The 20279-nt window shown below is 36.9% G+C and overlaps 3 protein-coding genes across 5 annotated transcripts in view; 1 reads left to right on the forward strand and 2 right to left on the reverse strand.

The window, feature by feature from the left end:
• The window catches only part of LOC117417707 (aarF domain-containing protein kinase 1-like), a 114538-nt gene extending 102633 nt beyond the window's left edge, over window positions 1-11905 (reverse strand). For 2 of the 3 annotated variants that reach the window (XM_058991765.1, XM_058991763.1), the window contains exons 1-3: window positions 11775-11905; window positions 9577-9718; window positions 9000-9083 (exon numbers count right to left, since the gene is read on the reverse strand). In XM_058991765.1, the coding sequence (XP_058847748.1) occupies window positions 9000-9083; window positions 9577-9708 (216 nt within the window). In that variant the 5' untranslated portion in view covers window positions 9709-9718; window positions 11775-11905. Of the gene's footprint in view, window positions 1-8999; window positions 9084-9576; window positions 9719-10509; window positions 11053-11774 lie in introns of those variants that run through there. The other variant, XM_058991764.1, reaches the window with a different exon arrangement.
• A 130-nt stretch (window positions 11906-12035) lies between these two features.
• Window positions 12036-17380, forward strand: LOC117963847 (SNW domain-containing protein 1). The gene is made up of 14 exons (XM_034905271.2): window positions 12036-12170; window positions 12925-13078; window positions 13222-13383; window positions 13588-13683; window positions 13987-14093; window positions 14244-14348; window positions 14483-14552; window positions 14735-14800; window positions 15239-15355; window positions 15501-15642; window positions 15856-15958; window positions 16202-16319; window positions 16456-16619; window positions 16753-17380. Exons 1-14 carry the CDS (start codon window positions 12124-12126, stop codon window positions 16943-16945), a joined length of 1644 nt encoding a protein of 547 aa, XP_034761162.2. The 5' UTR covers window positions 12036-12123; the 3' UTR covers window positions 16946-17380.
• A 21-nt stretch (window positions 17381-17401) lies between these two features.
• LOC117422585 (SRA stem-loop-interacting RNA-binding protein, mitochondrial-like) lies at window positions 17402-20247 on the reverse strand. The gene is made up of 4 exons (XM_034037759.3): window positions 20122-20247; window positions 19665-19723; window positions 19451-19558; window positions 17402-17548 (listed from the first exon to the last, which is right to left on the reverse strand). The coding sequence occupies exons 1-4, from the start codon at window positions 20186-20188 to the stop codon at window positions 17477-17479; spliced, it is 306 nt and encodes a 101-aa protein (XP_033893650.2). The 5' UTR covers window positions 20189-20247; the 3' UTR covers window positions 17402-17476.
• Between the last annotated feature and the right edge of the window lie 32 nt (window positions 20248-20279).

A 20279-nucleotide genomic window follows, 5' to 3' on the forward strand; every position in this document is an offset into this window, starting at 1 on the left:
CATTTACACAGCTATCATTTACATCTGCGCCTTTAACCTGTGACACTGCTTTAAATGATAACAAAAATGTGCACTACAGTAAAATATTAATTAGTTCACCTCTCAGCTTAGGGAAGTTTTGTTTGTATTATTTTGTTCCAATAGGTGAATCAGATTGTGAAGTGTGTAATTATGTTTTTACAGTTACATTTTGGGAGATTGTTTAATGAAGTCAATCACCTAGCATTTTAGTGCACTACTAACCTACATTCCAAAGCGTAGCTGGAAACCACATGGAGACACATGCTTTCACCACAGTGTCCTCAACAGTGTTTTAGGATTCCGTTCTGATCACAAGAGGGAGGGCTTTCACTTCAGATCTTGCAGCTGTAGCCCTCAGGCTCATGCACCCCATTGTGTTACATTTTAACTTTAACTGGTCGGATTATCCTCATCCGTTTTGAAGGAAGAAGTAAAATAGTATAATCAACTGCACCTGCAGTTGTTGTTGGTGTTTTTTGTATTTTTTGCACTGCTATGTGATTTTACCATGGTCAGAGACTGGTGGGGCCAGGAACAACTTCCCCCGGACTTCTATGCTGGTAAAGTCTGACAGATTGGGAATGTATAGCTCTGGCATCACTCCCAAAGGATTTGCTTTTAGAATATGATGATAAGAAATGTATTATTTTGTCAAAAAATTTGGAAGTTGCAGAAAAAACTAAACTTTCATACACTTTTTTGTTATTAATATTAGTTTTGCTCTCATAAGTTTGAGCACTTGAAAGCCTCTAAAGATTGAAAGTAAAGCAACAGGACTGTTTCATCACATTTTTCTTTTTAATTAATTCTTCCATAATTACAACAGAGCTTGGAGATCAAATTAATAATGTCTTATTGCTTCAACAAAATAGCACCTTTCAGATGTTCAATTGAACCACAAAATTAGCAGCAGAAGTGTGCTTGTTTGGTTCACTGTGGAGGTTTCAGGGGGGAGTCATTGAAGCTGAAAATGTCAGCACACTGAGTGCTAAAAAAATAAAACTGTTTGATTAATCAGAGAGCCTAGAAGGCTAAAGAGTATAATAAGCAGCCAATAATAAATCATATTTGTATACAGTATAAAACTGAACATGATTGTGGGATACTGCAGCTTGAAGTCCCCAGCTGAGATTGACCTCAAAACACTGTGAATATGGTCATCATAGCAGAAGAGATTTAGTGAGAACTACTGCGTGTGTGTGATGAGAAACAGCTTCTATCTACCCCCATGAAATCAACAATAATTACATGTCTATCTAACATTACCCTGAATAGCAAAACAGTCCCTGCTACAGCTTTAAAAAAAAAAATTATGTAAAGGCCAATCTACAGTTACATGGATATGATATGTATTATACTTGTTGACAATTTTATTTTTTAAAATTTTTTAATTTAGTAGTTGCCAATTATTTTGATCATTTTCTCCCAATTTAGAATATCCAATTATTTTTAGGCTCAGCTCACCGCTACCATCCCCACGCTGACTCAGGAGGGCGAAGACGAACACACGCTGTCCTCCAAAGCGTGTGCCGTCAGCCGACCACTTCTTTTCAAACTGCAGACTCACCATGCAGCCACCTCAGAGCTACAGCATCGGAGGACAACACAGCTCTGGGCAGCTTACAGGCAAGCCCGCAGGCGCCCGGCCAGACTACAGGGGTTGCTGGTGCACGATGAGCCGAGGACACCCTGGCCGACCTAAGCCCTCCCCCCCTCCGGGCGGTGCTCGGCCAATTGTGCACCGCCCCCTGGGAGCTCCCGTCCACGGTCAGCAGTGGAATAGCCTGGACTCGAACCGGCGACATCCAGGCTATAGGGCGCATCCTGCACTCCACATGGAGCGCCTTTACCGGATGCGCCACTTGGGAGCCCTTTTGACAATTTTTTTTAAGGTCATTTTACTGATTTGATGCAACTGTAAAAAAAGCATTCTTTTTGCAAGGCTTAGTAGACCTGGTGAGGTCAAATAACATTTTATAAACATTGCACTTCATTATTAATTTGTATTCATGGTTGTCTCTAAAGACATTTAGCTTTTTTTCCTAAGGATGTTCAGTACCTGAGTACAATTTGAGTTCAGCCTGCAGCATTGTTTTTATTCCACTCAGGAATCTTTCACATTAGAGTAGAAGATTTTCACAAAGGAATATAGGAGCATATTTTGCAGACTTGAAATCAAATCAAGTGGAACTTGAAATATCTGAAGTTTAATCTGCTGTGGAAATGTTTCATGCGGTCCTGTGTGACTCAAGTAGAAAACCTTTACTGTAAGGAATCAAGCCAGGGCACACAGATGAACAAGAGAATGAACAGGCAGGAAATCTAGGCACTGTCATTTCTTATAAGTCCAGTCTCAGTATATCTAGAGGGCAGCAGCTGGTACCAACTCAACCCTAAACAAAAAATAGCATTTGAAAATTCCAAATGTTGTGCAGAAAAGAAGCATACAAAATGTATTTTTACAAGCTTGTCCTTGTCTAAAGGCGAGCTTGGATATTAAGGTGAATGTGACAGGTTGTTTTTGTGTCATTGTGGGGTGATAAGGTGGATTCAAAAGTACTATTGCATATCAAACATTTCATATATCAAAGAAGCTTACATTTGCTTCTAAAGAAAGGCATGATTATGTCAGGTTGCACTGGTGTTACTTTGCATACCTTCTCCAGTCAGTGTGAAACAAACACTGCAGTGTGTCCAAGGAACTGTCGCTATTTGGTGACATGTCAGTACAGGCAGTTCTCACTAATGTCGCTAGTTTTGAATCCAAACACCCAGGAGGAACTTCAGATTCTGAAAGTGTGTGAAACACAGGTATAAGAACTGTTTTTCACACATACACAGGTGCTGTACCCATTAAGCGGTATATTTTCCCTGTACATGAACATGCACATGTCTGTACAGCAGTTAGCAGATATTTATCATCACAAGATAATTTAAGTTAGGGAAAAAGACAACACACTGTGTTGTATTTTTTTGGATAGCACCAGTGCCACCTGGTGACTGAATAGTGTAACTTCAGTTTCTTTTTTCTTACATTTTCTGCACACCACTGGTCATTTAATAAGCCAAAGCTGTCATTTAGGATCAATTACAATTCATAATGGGATTCAAGCCAAGAACAAAACAAATATCACAAACTGTGATCTTTAAATGTGTCACACACAGAAACCCTGTGTCGGGATATGTTTGGTGGCAAATCAACAGCTTGTTGAAAATCTGCTCATTATTATTGTGCCCCTGAACCACTCCATTCAACTATTACACTAAAATGCTGAGAGGAACTGTGCCAAAGTGTAAGTATGACAGAAAGCGTATGATAGATAACATTTATTTTCAGTTTTTGTCTTTCACAGCTCGTTCTGGTAATACATCTCAGATGGGGCACAACTGCTTGTTCAAACTCTTTATTTTACAGACCTGGATACTGCAGTGTAATCTGCAGCAAATGTCACAGTAAGGAGCCTGTGGTTTAAAATTATACATTGGAAATTTTACGTCCGTTATAGACATGATAGATCTTATCTGGCATGTCCTTTTGTCCTATGTCATATTTTTTTATACGAATATGACAAACCGCTAAAGTCTAAAAAAATCCACTTTTATATTACTCAGGTTTTAAATTTTTTTTTTATTAAAGCAATTTTCCTAAACAACACCATTTCATCTGAATGAGAAAGACTGTAAGAATACCTTTTCTAAACTGGCTTCCCAGAGTCGACTTTGTGTGTGTCAAGGAACCCTTAACAATCTACTAATTAGTAAAATACTAACTGGAGATACATATCATTTTATTAAAGAGTTCAAAGACCCTTCATCCACCTTACATAAAACAAAATATTAACAGATTGCAGACTGCTGATCTCCTGAAAGAAACACAGTGAAAAAAAATGGAAACATTTTTAGAACAGCACCAGGAGTCTGTCAAAAATAAGGAAGGGGCAATGAAAACAATTAGTTTTAATCTAAATGTAATACATATATCTGAAACGACTTTCAGTGAACGTTGGGGAGGGGGGCTACTAAAGGAACGTGGACTTTGAAACAGTGTATCTAGTGAAATGGGCAAACTCAGCTAAATAAGCGTGTTTGTTCTAAGGATGTCAAGGACTTTGACAAGCATGGTTGTCAACTTACTGTATGTCCTTGTTTTTCTTTTTTTTAACACCATAAGAAGAGACAAGAGGTTGCATCATTTTAAGGTTCAGTCTGAAGCTAAATATCAATCCAAAAGTAGAAGCAACTGTTAAGTGTACTTTCTATTTTGTGCTGGAATTTCTGGCTGTTTGGTGACAGTGTACCCTGCATGAAGGTACAGTATCTAGGCTGGCAAGTCACAAACAGCCAGGGTATTTTTTGTGATTAAACCATTACTGTGCTAGCTGAGGAATCATAACAATGAGGTAACAATTAGAACAATACTACAAGCACAATAAATGTAATCCAATAAGACAGCTGGAGACATCAATTGTCTCCTTTGTGATTTTTGTCTTTAAAAGCAAGTGCAAAATAATGTCAGCAAGTGCTCTGTTTTTTTTGTTTTCAAACTGCAGACTCACCGTGCAGCCACCTCAGAGCTACAGCATCGGAGGACAACACAGCTCTGGGCAGCTTACAGGCAAGCCCGCAGGCGCCCGGCCAGACTACAGGGGTTGCTGGTGCACGATGAGCCGAGGACACCCTGGCCGACCTAACCCTTCCTCCCCCCGGACGACGCTCAGCCAATTGAGCGCCGCCCCCTGGGAGCTCCCGTCCACGGTCGGCTGTGGAATAGCCTGGACTCGAACCGGCGACGTCCAGGCTATAGAGCGCATCCTGCACTCTAGCGAGTGCTTTTACTGGATGCGCCACTCGGGAGCCCCCGCAAGTGCTCTGTTTTAATTAGATCTACCACTGTTTATGTAAAATGAATAAAGCTTACATATAATTTCAGAACTGTATACACCTACAGCTACCCAGTACCCTCTAATTGTAACTTTACATCAAGTTCTTGGAACACCTACACATAATGGTGGCCTCTGATCACTATCTTTTCTATGCCACAACTGTATTGTCAGCAGTTTCATATTTAACAGCCAATAATATATAGGGAAAAAACAGAAAGATGCACAATGACTTTTGCCATTATCCAAGGTGCCCTGTTAAGATATTAGGGCAGCAATTTATACTGTTCAGTCTGCTGATGCATGTACCTCAGAACTACACAAAGGATGGATGTGCAACGCAGATCCAAAGCAGAAGGGTGGACACAGTGCATTTTACTCCATTCTGTGTGATGAAACAAAACAAATACTTCCAGAGGAGGTTTGATAAACAGCAATAAATAAAGCAGCTTGCTGATATACAGTAAGCCGTCGTTGTTGCCCCATAATCAACCTGAGCTGAAGAAGAAACACTTACAAGAAATTCAAATGGTTTAAGCATGACTGCTCACTCAGTTTAACCAGAAACAGCACCACCAACAGGGATCCTGGCATGACTGCAACATGACATTACAGCACAGATTCCTCATACTTTTCTTCCTCTGCAATTACAAATTGTAATTCTGTGGACATTGCTCCACCGAACAAAAGCACAAGTCAGTCTCTCCTTGGGAGACGCTCGAATGACAAGGGTTTGCAATGCTATTCTATTAGATTCCTGTCCGTCAGCTCAGCAGCGACGATGGGGCAGACCGGTTTCTGAGGTCTTGTTTTTGCAATGGGTTCGACCACGACTCCTTGGCTATCCTCACTATGTTTTTAGATGCCAACCGAGGCTGGGTGGGGGTGTGTGGTGCTTCAAGCCCCTAGTGAGAGCTGGGTGAGTTGTCAGGACAAACTGCAGGCAAACCACCCTTTCGAGTGCATCTGTCTACTATGTAGAGGTGCTACCTTTCAATCTCAAACCGTACATTTTGCAGTGCTATTACACATGTGTTATTAAGTATCTGCTGGTATAGTTTCTGACATCAAAATTAGATGAATACGTTCAGCATAATTTATTTATTATTACTGTTATGCAAAAGCAAACTAAAATTAATGTTGCAATACCTGTCATAAAAGGTACGTTTTATTAAAGGCTGAAGTACCAACAGAAAGCAGGAGGCCGTGTTTCAACACCACCTGTGAGAAACAGCTTGTGGTAATAAAATGTTGAGAAACAGTCAACACAGTAGGTTTCTAGTCACATTTACTAATGAGTTGTTAAATTATTATTATTTATTATTTTTTTTAAATAAAGTTAGGTTTTGTAAGTTTGATATGCATGATACTCTTGTAGACTGTTGTTTTTTGTTGTTGTTGTTTTTTACCGAAAATCTAATTAATCAAAACTTTATTTAATCCATCACCTTTGTGGATAGGGTCCATTATAGCTAGTTCCTAGTGATCTATCAGAAGGCTTTTATTTTTATTTTTTTGAAAATTGGTTAACATACCAATAGACCTAGTTCAACTTTAAAATCACAATAATTCTACTAAATATTTTTATACAGCTTGAAACCCACTTCACTCAATAATTAAGTTACAAAATCCATATTTATCCGTATTACTCAATAATTAAAATCATGATTCAGCCATTGTTCATGGCTGATTATGGCTGATTACAGGTTATACATTTAACACCATTTGTCTTGATACATTACATGTACGTTAAATATATTTTACAACAAAAAAAAGATGTGGCTGACACAAAGCAAGGAAAATTATAACTTTTCCCTGCTACATAAAAGAAATACATCACACCTGCAGTTTAAAAAACGCTTGGAGTATTTGCAATTCACCAGAGGCCATTTTACAAGGGATAATGTTCATTGTTCTTCCTTTTAAGCTGCTGAGCGAGCTGTTTTCACAGAGATGGAACAGTGCTTCAGCTACAATGAGCAGGAGCCTTTTTACACATCAAGCTACAGTAGTGTGGATCGATATACCATCAGATGCCATCAGGAGGAGGTTAACTGGGGCAAGGTGGCAGTGCTGAGAGACCAGGAGCTGCCAGCAATATTGTTTCTGCCACCTCATGCCATCAGCTGCTGACTTTATTCAAATTCTGATAGCAGATATCTTATTATAAGAGAAGTATACTGAATGCCACCTAACTTCATAGTAATGCTTCAGAAATATACTGTTGCTACGTTATTGAAAATATGTATTGGCTGGCTACGGCTGTCATGGACTATTAATGTTAGCATATCAAAGACAAACGGCTCTTTTCTCAGCAACAGATGATCAGATGATTTCTATCAATTCAGGGAAATAAAGCCTTGCAACGAAGAATGAAAGAAAATGCATTTAGCATTGCATTGTACAGAATTTCAAAGTGCTTAAAAGAGAAGTGAATAACAAATACAATAGCTTTTGGCACCTAGAATGAAAGGTTATTTTTCTAGAATTCTGATATCATCATACCGTCATCGTAATTTACTTTTCAATATTCTGGAAATGCACGTTCCAAGCATGGAACGCTTGGAGGGAGTAGGCCAGTGCCAGCATGGGTCACTATGAGTCAGATTCAAGAAACAAATTGAAGAATCATCGTCTTAATGAAAAAAGAATAGTACCTGATAGCTTTGCTGGGTAAAAAGGTCCTATCAGGAAGTATTGTTTTTTCATTAGATTTCAAAAGTAATGGTGGTATCCTAATACTGCACTATCTATGAAGTTAATTTTAAAGCATAAAGCTTTGCTTTTTTAGGTAAGAGGCTGGTTTACTGCAGAAATATAAAGGCCAGACTATCCCTGAAGGTATGAGAAACAGTTCAGCACTGTTGGTACTAGTGCTCCTGACACAGAAGAATGAATAAAAACATTTTAGACATTTAAATAGGGCAAGCAGCTGAGATGACAGTGGAAAATGTTTACAGTACCATACTGTATGCAGCTTTCAATTCTGGATTAACATTTAATTGTCCAAAACAAAAAAGTGGGGTTGTATCCTTTGAAAAAATACATGTTACATGGTTCTATAGTTCCAAATAGTTACAATATTTTAGCAGTTACTCAAAAATGGATGAGACCTTTGTGGGTTTGAAGAAGGGATTTGTTACAGCTATCATAAGGAAACTCTTGGTAAGAAGTGTACAAATACCGGGATTGCATACATTATAAAAGGCAAGGTGTCATGAACCATCAACACAGACCAAAAAGCTATCCCTCAGTTGCGTCTTACAGCACGCAGATGTTGTAATCCTCCATGACACCTAAAATTGTTCCTGTATGTTCTTAATTAGTCTAAATGGAAAAGTTGACAAAAAAGTTCCTAACACATCTGGAAGTACAATGGGACAAGCTACATGTTTGAGTCCTTAAACTAACCTTTTACTTAACATAACACATTTCTAGATATTTTTTTTCCCCCACAGCCCTTAATGAGCCACCGAACATTTAACAGAGTTTGAGTGTCGAAAACAGAAAACAAAGTCCAGGAGTTTTGTTCTCAAGTCTGAACAGATACCCCAGGAGATTTTGGCACTGAAGGAAAAGCTTTAAAAACCAGGCCTACTGTGTTGTGCAGCAATGGAGAAAGTAATTGACCTGAGCCCAGGGCATCAGAAGAAAGTCAGCTGGCATAACAGCTCAGCTGGCTGCACACCTACACTGTTACCAAGAAGCCAAGCATCAAGTCTCTATACATGGGTGATGTTTTTATAAAGGTGTATTACCATGGAAAAAAAAAATACTGTTATTTATCACTAAATACAGGTAGTCATAATACAGTTTGTACTGTACTGTGTTGTTTTTTTTTTTTTTTTGGTTTAATTTGTGAAATTGACCTCTACTACAGTTAATAAAAGCAATAAATATGCAAATATTGACTACCAGTCAGATGTTCTGTATGGCCAAACCCAAACTACAAATACTTCAATATCCGGTCACAATATCACAATGGCAGATGACTGCATTCACAGACCTATTATATGATCTAAAGTGTGTAGAAACTACACAAACAGCCTGTTACCGTATTATAATGGTAATAAATCAATCGTTTTTTGTTTTTCTTACCTTGGATTTTACTGCCCAATAGTCCTCTGTCCCATACGGTACAGTTTTTAGTGATGTGAGGTAGTCATAACTGATAACCGCTGTCTACAATAATAATAAATAAATACAAAATAGTATGTCATTTATCAATTACATTACAATCGCTGTTTTATAATCAAGATTATGTGGTATTTGAGAATACAACAAGTGGAAAAATAGAAGATATCTAATTACTAACGACACTGATAGCATTTTACATTTTTTGATGCATTAACATTCTGTAGATAGAAAAAGAATGGCTCTTGGTATGAGTAAGAAATATCAGATGTATCTTTTATTCTTCTTGTTTAGATTCACAGGTGCTATTTCTTAGAGACAGAGTGTTGGATAAGGAAAAGGCTAATGATGTACTTTGTTATGTTATTGTTATCAGTGGGTTTTCAAGGACTTCTAAAAACCATAATATAATGTTTTTGATTTCCAATGGTTTGTCATGGGCATCAAAAACTATTGTTAATAAGACTAATACAACCTAGCCTACTACATTCTTACAGACCAATTCTGCTCTTATTTTTATAATCTCCTGAGAAAAAACTACCGTTATTGCAGCTCTTCCGAATCTAACGATGCTAATGTCATTGGGATCCACATAGTTGTTATACAGGTAGAATCCTGAAGCTGCAAAGACTGTTGTGGCCAATAAGGAGACTTTCAATAGCCGGACAGCCATTACATAGGTTCTGTAAAAAACACAAATTATTATTATTAAGACCATAAAAATAAGAAATTTTACGAAAGAAAGGAGATCATTCGGCCCATCTAAGCTCGTCCAGTTCCAAGTTGCTGATTAATTATAGAATTTTGTCAAGTTGTGACATAAAGGATGTAAGTGTTTCTGCCTGAACAACATGACTTAGGTAATTCCATACACTCACTGTTATTATTATTATTATTATTATGATTATTATTATTAGTATTATTATTATTATTATTTTTACTACTACTATTATTATTATAAAGAGATTATGTAAAAAACTCATAGCTTAATGCTTTGTGAATTTGCCTATATTTTTCAAAGCATTTCCTCTATTCTTTAATCACCTTCTATTTCTTTCAAGGAGAAAAAAAAGAATGTTACTGTTACAAAATGAAAAACAAAACACATTGAGAGTGCTTAAGAGGACTTTGAAATATATAACTTCGTTGTTTGGTTCTGGTTTTGTAAAATGAACCTGTGTTTCACCTCTTTCAAAAGATAGGGGTTAATTAAAGACTGAAGTAAACGCTTTGAAAATATGGGCCACTGTACCTAAAAATGTACAGGTCAGTTCCAGCTGGCATCCTGTTATACCCCAAATCAGGCTGGCAGGCCTTGTTTCCTTACCAACAGATCAAAATTAATAAACTGTTAAAATAATAATAATAATTAGTAGTAGTAGTGGTAGTCGTAGTAGTAGTAGTGGTAATGTTTTGGCTTCTGGTGTAGTGTTACAGATAACAGACACACAGTCCAAGCACCATGCTGGCAGACCTTCGCAAACACCTCAGTCCAGACCTTCACCCCATACCACTCGCTCCTTGGCTTTCGTCAATCAGAGACGCCTACTGGAATAAATTGTGTGGTAGTCTTGTGCACTGAAATTTAAGATGATTAAAGAAACTGTGACCTGAGCAGGACTGGAACCCTGGCCTCCAGGTGATTCAGTGAATAAACCCATGTCTACTCAAAAACATATATTGTATTTGCTTGCAAGGCAGGTATTCAAGTAAAATCATAAAATAAATACTGTATAACAATGTTGTAACAATTAAATGCTTGGTAACAAAATTGTTTTGTTTACAAAGTTACATTGTACTCAGTGTGACATGTGAATGGACATTAGCTTGTGATCAAAGAAAGAGAACAGATGTCTGGGACTGCAGAAGCTTACATATTCCCAAAGGCAATGCAGCTTCTTGGCAATTACTGTATTTCACGCCCCGTTTCATTAATCCGACAGAAAAGTTGTTAAATTTTTCACAATCAATATAGCATAACTTCACAAAACAAAATAAAAATGGAGTCAAATGAATAATGTAATTTCAAGCTGCAACAGAACGTTAATAATAAGGGACCGTTCTGATTGGCTGGTCAGCATTCTACACGTGACTCCACCAGTTGTTGGCAGCAGGGTATAACACACATTTACCAGGAGGAGCAGGGGTTGCAGTGGTTGGTGGACATATTTTGCATTTCTAAATGTATTCGTGAATTATAACCAAGTCGTGTTATTCATCATGACCCATAGTACTGATTAAAGTAGTTTAATTGTAGCATGACTATACCTAGTTCAGATGAGAAGGACTGAAGTTCAGTGTTGGTGTACACAAGCTTAAACTTTGCGACCCGACTAAAATCGTATTGCAAAGCATAATACACTTGATGCGACTGAAAAAAATCGCGACAGAACTGATCGCACCTGTCTTCATTAGGAAACTGATAGCAACCTGTAATTTTACGACCTGAACTGCACAGGTGTGCTACTGTCTGGTAGTACTGCTAGCCTACTGTCCTGTCCCTGTCATGCCTTCGGATGTAGCACAGTGAGATTTCGGAAACATTTCAGTATGTTAATAATATTTCAGCAGCTAATTGACATGTTAATTTTGTTTGAAACATTAAACATCCAAAATATTATAAAATACCTTGCAATTATATATGTTCTTAATAAGCTAAAACATTTCCCTGTTAAATAACCATAACTGCACTGCATCTTTGCTTGGATTTATTCCAAAGTTAGATTTTCAGTCACTCACCGGTTTTTTGCCGACCTCTCAACTCATGCCCCCTTTCATAACTCGTCTCCGCCCTCCCGCAAAGCATTTCGGTACACATAGTTTTGTTTTTTTTTAAACCATTAAGCGCAGCCTTTTCGCTTTACCTTTTTTTTTGCTGGTTTCACAGAACCCGATTAGTTAATATAAGGCAAAAGGCTCAAATAGAATTCACTGTACAGTAAATAATATTGAGAGCATGCATTCGTATATTTTATATTAACGTTAGCATCATTTTAACAGCCCTTCTGTTCGTACTTGCACACCTGATTAGACAAACTTCTGACTTTTTTTTGCATGGTAGACGTCTTAAGCGACGTAATTACAGCGTATGACGTCAGACGCAAAGATTCGGAGAAAGAAAATGTCGCTAACGAGGTGAGTTGTCTGTGGTGGAAATATTTCGTATATGTTTTTAAAAGTTATATCCTGTTAGAAAACGTTAGAGATCCATTTTCACACAAGTAAATGACAAGTTTTGACATATTCGAATGGTTTCTTTCAATGCTAGATAAAATAAATGTTTAAAGTAAACAACATATCGGTTTGTGTAAGGCCTCACAAGCCTGGGGATAAATTTACAGTATGGAAAGGGGTTTGTTTTGTGTGATTGGTTATGTATATTTGACCTTAAAAGAACTGTTATTGTAGCTTTGCAAATACTTTAGCACAGTAGTTTATTTTATGATAAACATGTCAATTACGAGAAAGTAATAGCTATGTTTGCGCGCCTATACATATATGTTTAAACTAAAACCATTGTTGTTAGAATTAATTGGTTGTTTTGGATACAAATATAACAATATGGGATTGTATTTGTCTTCTAGTGCGTGCCCACAGTAGCAAAACGGTTCTCGCAAATTTGTGTTTACAGAAGTTTGTAGCTGCACACGTTGTTTAGTTTCTTCAGTTAAAACTTAAGAAACCTTTTCAAAATAATTGTTCTCAACTAATAAATGTTTTACATTTATTAGTTGTTACATTCACAAGTGTAGACATAATTCTCTGATTTCACCTAAGCAGTCGTTGAAATGGTGGTGCTAGACACAGGAAATTACATTATAAATGATTACATGAGCATAGAAGTTGTTCCACAAGTCTTTGTAATTTTGGATTCATTTGTATTCCCCAGCTTTTTACCTGCCCCAACTCAGCTTTCCCAGGACCAGCTGGAAGCTGAAGAAAAGTCCCGGTCACAAAGGTCCAGGTCAACTGCACTGGTATCATCACGTAGAGAACCACCTCCCTATGGCTTTAGAAAGAGCTGGATACCAAGGTCACTGGAGGTAATATTTTTAAAGATATTCTGTTTATTCATATTTCCACTTATTTCTTTGAAGGAATCTTGAGTTAAGCTGCCCATTTTATTGCTGTTTCTATGGTTATAATCATGTTTCTTTACTTGCACGTTATTTTTATAACCTTTCAGGACTTTGGAGATGGAGGTGCTTTTCCAGAGATTCACATTGCCCAATACCCGCTGGAAATGGGAAGAAAAAAGAAGACTTCCAATGCTTTGGCAGTTCAGGTGGATGCAGAAGGGAAGGTCAAATATGATGCCATTGCCCGGCAAGGACAGGGAAAAGACAAGGTTTGACTTTTACAGAGTTCTGTCTTGCAGATTAAGCACATTCAAATAATGATGGAGCCACAGGGTCAGTTGTTGATCATTAAAGTACAGTAATGTGGCAGAAAGGCAGTTGGTCACCTTGACCTGCCAAATTGTTTTGCCTGTTTTAATTTAGAAGTTTGCAGTGTTGTCTGTCTTTATGTACAATGTTTCCATATATTTCAGGTTATTTACAGTAAGTTCACAGATTTGCTTCCTAAGGAAGTTGTGAATGAAGATGATCCAGGCCTTCAGAGACCAGATGAAGAAGCTGTTCAAGAGGTAAGACTTTGTATTCTAAATAAGTGTTTTAGTCAAATCAAAAAGTAATGCAAGACTCTGTATAAGCAGGGCTTAACAATTCATTATTTTTAGGGATCAGACAGGTCCCTTAAATTAGAATTTGGAGTCTGCTGCAAAATCTAAAAAACATTTATAATTGTTGTTGGAATATTTTAAAGGGATAAACATTGTTTTCAAACACATTTGACTTTTGGTGGCTTTTTTCAATTAGAATTTGTTTTAATGCATAGACTTTTTAAACTGTTGGTTTAATATATATTGAAAAAAAAAGTTTTGTTTTAGTTGACAGAAAAGACCAGATCTGCTCTTGATAAACAAGTTTCACAGAAGATTGCGGCAGCCATGCCTGTGCGTGCAGCTGATAAACAGGCCCCTGCTCAGTATATTAGGTAAGAAATGGTTGTAGTTTATAAATGCACAAAAAGTAAAAGGTACACAATCATGAGTGAGTCATTAAATTGGACTATTGTCATAGTCATTGTCATATGTTTGTGTGTTTCAATGATGTAGTCTCTAATCTGTAATTTGTTTTATTCTAGGTACACTCCATCCCAGCAAGGAGTTGCATTTAATTCTGGAGCCAAGCAAAGGGTTATTCGAATGGTGGAAATGCAGAAGGATCCGATGGAACCACCACGATTTAAGTATGTATCACCAGTAGACAAGATGGCTACTTTTATCCTTTAAAAAAATAATGTGAATTTCCTCTCGAGTTTGCAGTGAAAATTAATTGTTGTTCATACGGTATAGCCAATCATAACTTGCTTTTATACCTTAGGATCAATAAGAAAATCCCCCGTGGACCTCCATCTCCACCTGCACCAGTCATGCATTCTCCCAGCAGAAAGGTACATTTTGGCTTTTTTAACTGAAGGCTTTTTTAATTTTGTCGATTTTTTTATAGCAGTCACTCCTTTTTTTAAAATGTTGGCATCAATAAAACACCCAAACTCAACTAATTATCAACTAATACCTTGGCAATATACTTTTTTTTTTTTTTTCAATAATGATTTTTTAAATTTTATTTTAGATGACGGTGAAGGAACAGCAAGAGTGGAAGATTCCACCATGCATTTCAAACTGGAAAAACGCAAAGGTTAGAAGTACTATGTTTTGTGCACATCTCTATTTCTAAAGAAGGTATGTGTTGGTGGTCCCCAAGTGGCTCACCTGGTAGAAGCAAAGCCACATGGTGCGCAGAGTGAGTTTGTACACTGCAGGTTCATGCCCTGGCTGTGCGAATTAGGCCAGCAAACCCTCCTGGCCAGGGGGCCAGTATGCTCAAAGGCAGATACCTGCAGCGCTGTCCTTCAGAGGTCGGTAGCTTGCTGACCTCTGCTCTTGAATTCCTGGGTGTAAAAGCCCACTGAACCTTCAGGTCTCCTGAGCCATGTGGGAAATTGCTGCGGTGAGGGAAAAAGTGATTGGGCATTCCAAATTGGGAGAAAATCGGCGGTAAAATAATGACTGAACACTAAATAAAGGTATTGTGTTACAGTACCAACCTTCTAAATCCAATTGTTTTCAATCCTAGGGTTACACAATTCCTTTAGACAAACGTCTAGCAGCTGATGGCCGGGGACTGCAGACAGTTCACATCAATGAAAACTTTGCAAAGCTTGCAGAGGCACTCTACATTGCAGACAGGAAGGTATACATGCTTGAAAAATGACTTAATTGAACAAATACATATTAAGCTTTTCATTTAATCAAATTGTGTTCTGTAATATATTTTTAAATACCTTATTATAGCAGATCAGACAATTAAATATGTCTCTTTCTTTTTTGGGGACTAGGCTCGCGAAGCTGTTGAGATGCGTGCCCAGGTAGAAAAAAAAATGGCTCAGAAGGAGAAAGAGAAGAAGGAGGAGAAGCTCAGGGAACTGGCCCAGATGGCAAGAGACCGAAGAGCTGGCATCAAAGGCCATGTTGACAAAGGTACAGAATCCTAGGCATTTATTTTGCTTTAACAGCTGATATTATTAGTCTCCATGATTTTGCATTAAATTAAGTGAAATTAAAGACCTGAACAGCATGATGGGAAATGTGAATAGGATAGAATGTCTGCTTCAACAAGAATTGTATTTCAAAGCCTTGCACTTTTCTAAGCAGATTTGTTTCTTCTCAATTACTTTTTTTTCCTCTCTCCAGGTGCAGAGGACGGAGAGGCTAGAGAGCGTGATGAAATCAGACATGACAGAAGGAAAGAGAGACAGCATGACAGAAATATATCTAGAGCAGCTCCTGATAAAAGGTTGGTTCTATTTTAAACTGAATTACTTCCTTAAATAATTCTTAATGTTTAAGAAAAAAGTTCCTAACACAAATTCTGAAAAATGTAGAGATTTGTGTCTGGAATATATGGAGTATAGTTTATGAAATATGCTGTATCTATAAATCTGACCAGAAATGTTAATTGCAAATTCACAGCATTTTGAATAACTGCAGGTTTAGTAGTTTTAATTTAATTTTGTTTTTAATGTTTGAATGTCTGTAGGTCAAAGCTACAAAGGGACCAGGACAGAGATGTCAGTGAACTCATTGCGCTTGGTCAACCCAATCCTCGCACTTCTAATGAGGCACAGTATGATCAGCGACTTTTCAATCAAAGCAAGGTAAAAGTTTATTTGTTTAAATATTCTAGAACTACCTTAACCTCATATAACATTGACATTGCTTGTCATATTTGGGGTTTACATCTGCTGAAATTACCTGTCAAGTTATTTATAAGTTATTTTTTTTTGCACTTAGGGTATGGATAGTGGTTTTGCTGGTGGAGAGGATGAGGTTTATAATGTGTATGACCAGCCTTGGAAAAGTGGCAGGGATATGGCCCAGAACATCTACAGACCCAGTAAGAATGCTGATAAAGATATGTATGGGGACAATCTGGACACACTCATGCAAAATAACAGGTAATTGCATGTTATCTTTGTATCCCTGGCAGTGCTTTCTGATCTGAGCAGTTCATAAGAGTAAAAAAAAAAAAAAATACACTGTACCTAACAAAATGAGAGTATCTAAATTGTGTTCTGTTTGCCATTGCAGATTTGTGCCTGACAGGGAGTTCTCTGGCACTGATCGCAGACAGCGCAGAGATGGCCCGGTTCAGTTTGAGGAGGATCCGTTCGGTCTGGATAAGTTCTTGGAGGAAGCCAAGCAGCATGGTGGCTCAAAACGGCCATCAGATAGTGGACGGTCAAAGGATTACGACCATGATAAGAAACGAAGAAAAGAGTAAAATTACGTTTGGTCTCCTATAAGGATCTGTTTTTTTTTTAAAGACCTGATGCCTAATTTATACAACAAAGTCTGGTATTCTGGTTTACTGTAGTTTTAAAACAATTGCGCCAGCTTTAACCCACATTAAGGACAGACCTGGCGATGACATGAATCTCAAAATAAGAGTAATATGACTGCATAGGTTTACATTCCTGTAATGTTTTTTCTTTGTTAATTAGCCATTTAAAATTGCAGTCATTCTATTAGTGAGCATTGTAATATATATTTTTTTCTAGGGCTACCTGTTTTCTGCTGTATACAATTGCTGTAACCTTTGAACATGTATAGTATGGAGTTTTTTTTTTTTTTCACAAGGTATAGTATGGAGGAGTTTTTTTCCACAAGGTATTTGTACAGTTAATGTAATACAACAAAATAAATGTTGTTTGTAATATTTTGATAAAATGATTACAAATTCATGAAACAATATTTATTTAAGGTTGCAGTAAAGAGACAATAAACACACAAGTACATACAAAAAATATTTCCTTTAAATTGAGTCGCCAACATCCCTATTTGAACGTCGTCCAACAGCTGCTTGTCTGTTTCTTTGAACTTGAAGCTAAAAAAAAAAAAAAAAAAAATTACATGTATAGAAAATGGTATAGGCTTGCTTGTTTAAATCCCTGTGCTCAAAACTCCACGGTAGTCAAACTGCACCAGTATGGATGGTGAGGAGTAGTATAAGCAAAGAGAGCTCACTTACAAGATGTAGCTAGCCAGCTGTACAAAAATGGGGTTTGGGTTAGGGACACATCTCTGGTTATCATGCAATTAAATAACTTATCTCCCTCCCTACTTAAAATCAACCAAACACGGGTTGGGTTAACTTGGAAATCACAACAGCTATCTCTAAAAACAAAATGATGGGATAGTTAACAAACTAAATTGTTGTATTTTTTTGTTGTAGTATGGTCTAGATATTGTTCCATGCAAGACCCCCTTGAAAACAACTCTCAACAGTGAGTGATGAGGAAACATTTAATTAGCATCAACTTGAATGTGGTCACATTGCTGGGTACATTCCCTCATAAGCCTGTGCCAAGGATGTATGGTATATTCAAGCAGCTATTCTTGGTTGTTTATGTATATATCTAGCAAGCACAATTGATGAATACCAGTCAGATTTTTTGGAAATTATAAAAATACAGTTTGATAATTATGAAATTGGCTTAAAATCAAACCTCTTTTACTGATAAAAAGAAGAAAGTTTTGTGAACAGCTTTAAAAGCACAGAATGAGAAGAGAGGTGGTTCATAGTGGACACCTATATACATGTGTTCTTGGAATGTCCCAAAAATCGATATTTCTGGATATATGTTGATCCAGTTATGTCAGGATTGGTTGGCACTCGATTGCGCCGGGTTGACTGCGGCAAAGAAAGTTATCCTGAGGGGCTGGGTGGAGCCTGATATACCAATTGCATGGTTACATTTTTTCCATGATAAAGCTATGCTAGAGAGATCCACAGCTAAATTACATTTAGCCAGCTCTGCCACGATAAATATGTGGGCAGGTGTAGTTTCACAAATTATTGGCAGGTACATATATAATTGGGCCCCACTCATCAGAAATAATAGCATTATCCTTATTTTTTTTGTTTGTTTTTTGTTTTATGTTTTCTTTATCTGTTTTTGAAAATACTGGGAATTAAATGTCTTGATCAAGAAAATAATTCTTAATCACAGCTCAGCTCTAATACTGATTGTGGTTTTTAGAGAGCTGTTTCAAGCAGTGAAAGCTTATTGAGACTGACCGACAAATCCTCAGTTTTATGCATGAGAATTGGCATCATAGTAGTATTTTATAACACAGCAGTAACGTGCAGGGGCTCATTGAGAAAAAATGTCACTTTTCAAGCATCACAATATTTTTATGACTGAGAAACAAGGCACTTGTGGGGCATAAGTAACTGTAAACAATGCCCCTTTTGTCTTTCAGATATTTCTTTGTCACTTGTAATATTTTATTTTTATAGTTGACCATTTAGATTTGATTAGTGCACGTTTTGTATATTATTGATTTAACACTTTGTAATTGATTTATCACCTTTTAGTACATTTATTTTATTTGTTTGCCGCATGTCTGCAGTTCTCCCCCGCCGTTGGCACAGGCTGACTATACCATATAACAGCAAGTATTTTCAAGTTACACCATTGTTTCGTTTTCCATTTTTTTAACTGGAGTTAAAAAAAAAAAAAAAAAAGAGGTGTAATTTCGCACTACAGACACTATTATTATTATTATTATTATTATTATTATTATTATTTATTAAACCAAAAAATGAATGGTAATTTTTCAATTTTCTAATTGTGGACTGAAAAAGGAAAACACGAGACCATATTTGATTTTTTTTTTTTTTTTTCAGAAAACGTTGTAAAAATTGAAATGATAAGCGTTACACGGACCATAAAGCAACAGTCATCAAAGTCTGTAACACAGAATTGTAAAAAAAAAAAAATACCTTTGCGCCTTCTACAGTATGTGCATCCTTTTGAAGTGCATTCTGGAGACCTTCTTCACTTGAAAACCCAATCCTGCAGAAACCCTTGTGGAACCCTGTATCCTTATCCTGCGAAAAAAGACAATAGTTCCCAACCATATAATAATATTTTATCAGTACGTCATTTAAATATACCGCACATAATATGGTTTTCTGACAGTAATTTTAGACTTACAAAAGGCAGCAAACACTTCTTAACATGTCCAAATTGCCCGAAGTATTCCTTTACTTCCTCTGCAACATAAAATAAAACATTTACCAATTACTTAATACAAGAAATAGTCTGAAATATGAATTTACCCAATACAATGTACAATTACTATGTACTGACATGTATGTCCTAAGTGCTCCAACTCAGGACCAGTAAGTAGTACGTGTTTATTATGATATGTCAATCACAGGTTGCGGATTTGTATAAATACGCATCTTAATTTGAAAAAAAATGGATTGATTTAAACAGTTAAATGAATGAGATTCGTAAGTAAACTATTGCATGCATATGCAGAGCAGTCGTTATGTCAAAGTCATGAAGTAATTTGCTATGCTTTCCTAAATTACTACACGATACTACATACTGTACAAATTACACTTTAATAAAAAATAAAAAAAACAGTTAGTAGTTTAATACTCACTACTAGCCATGGTCCATGGGATTTTTGAAACAAAAACCTCGAACACCTTCTTTGTGGGAGCAGCCATCTTGCAGTTTTGATAAATCCACTTTGACCTTTATCACCACGTGATGTTTATTCGGGCTGTTTTTAAAAACACAAGATCTAGCAAAGCTCAT

Source organism: Acipenser ruthenus, chromosome 18 (assembly GCF_902713425.1).
Source record: "Acipenser ruthenus chromosome 18, fAciRut3.2 maternal haplotype, whole genome shotgun sequence".
Classification (NCBI taxonomy): Eukaryota; Metazoa; Chordata; class Actinopteri; order Acipenseriformes; family Acipenseridae; genus Acipenser; species Acipenser ruthenus.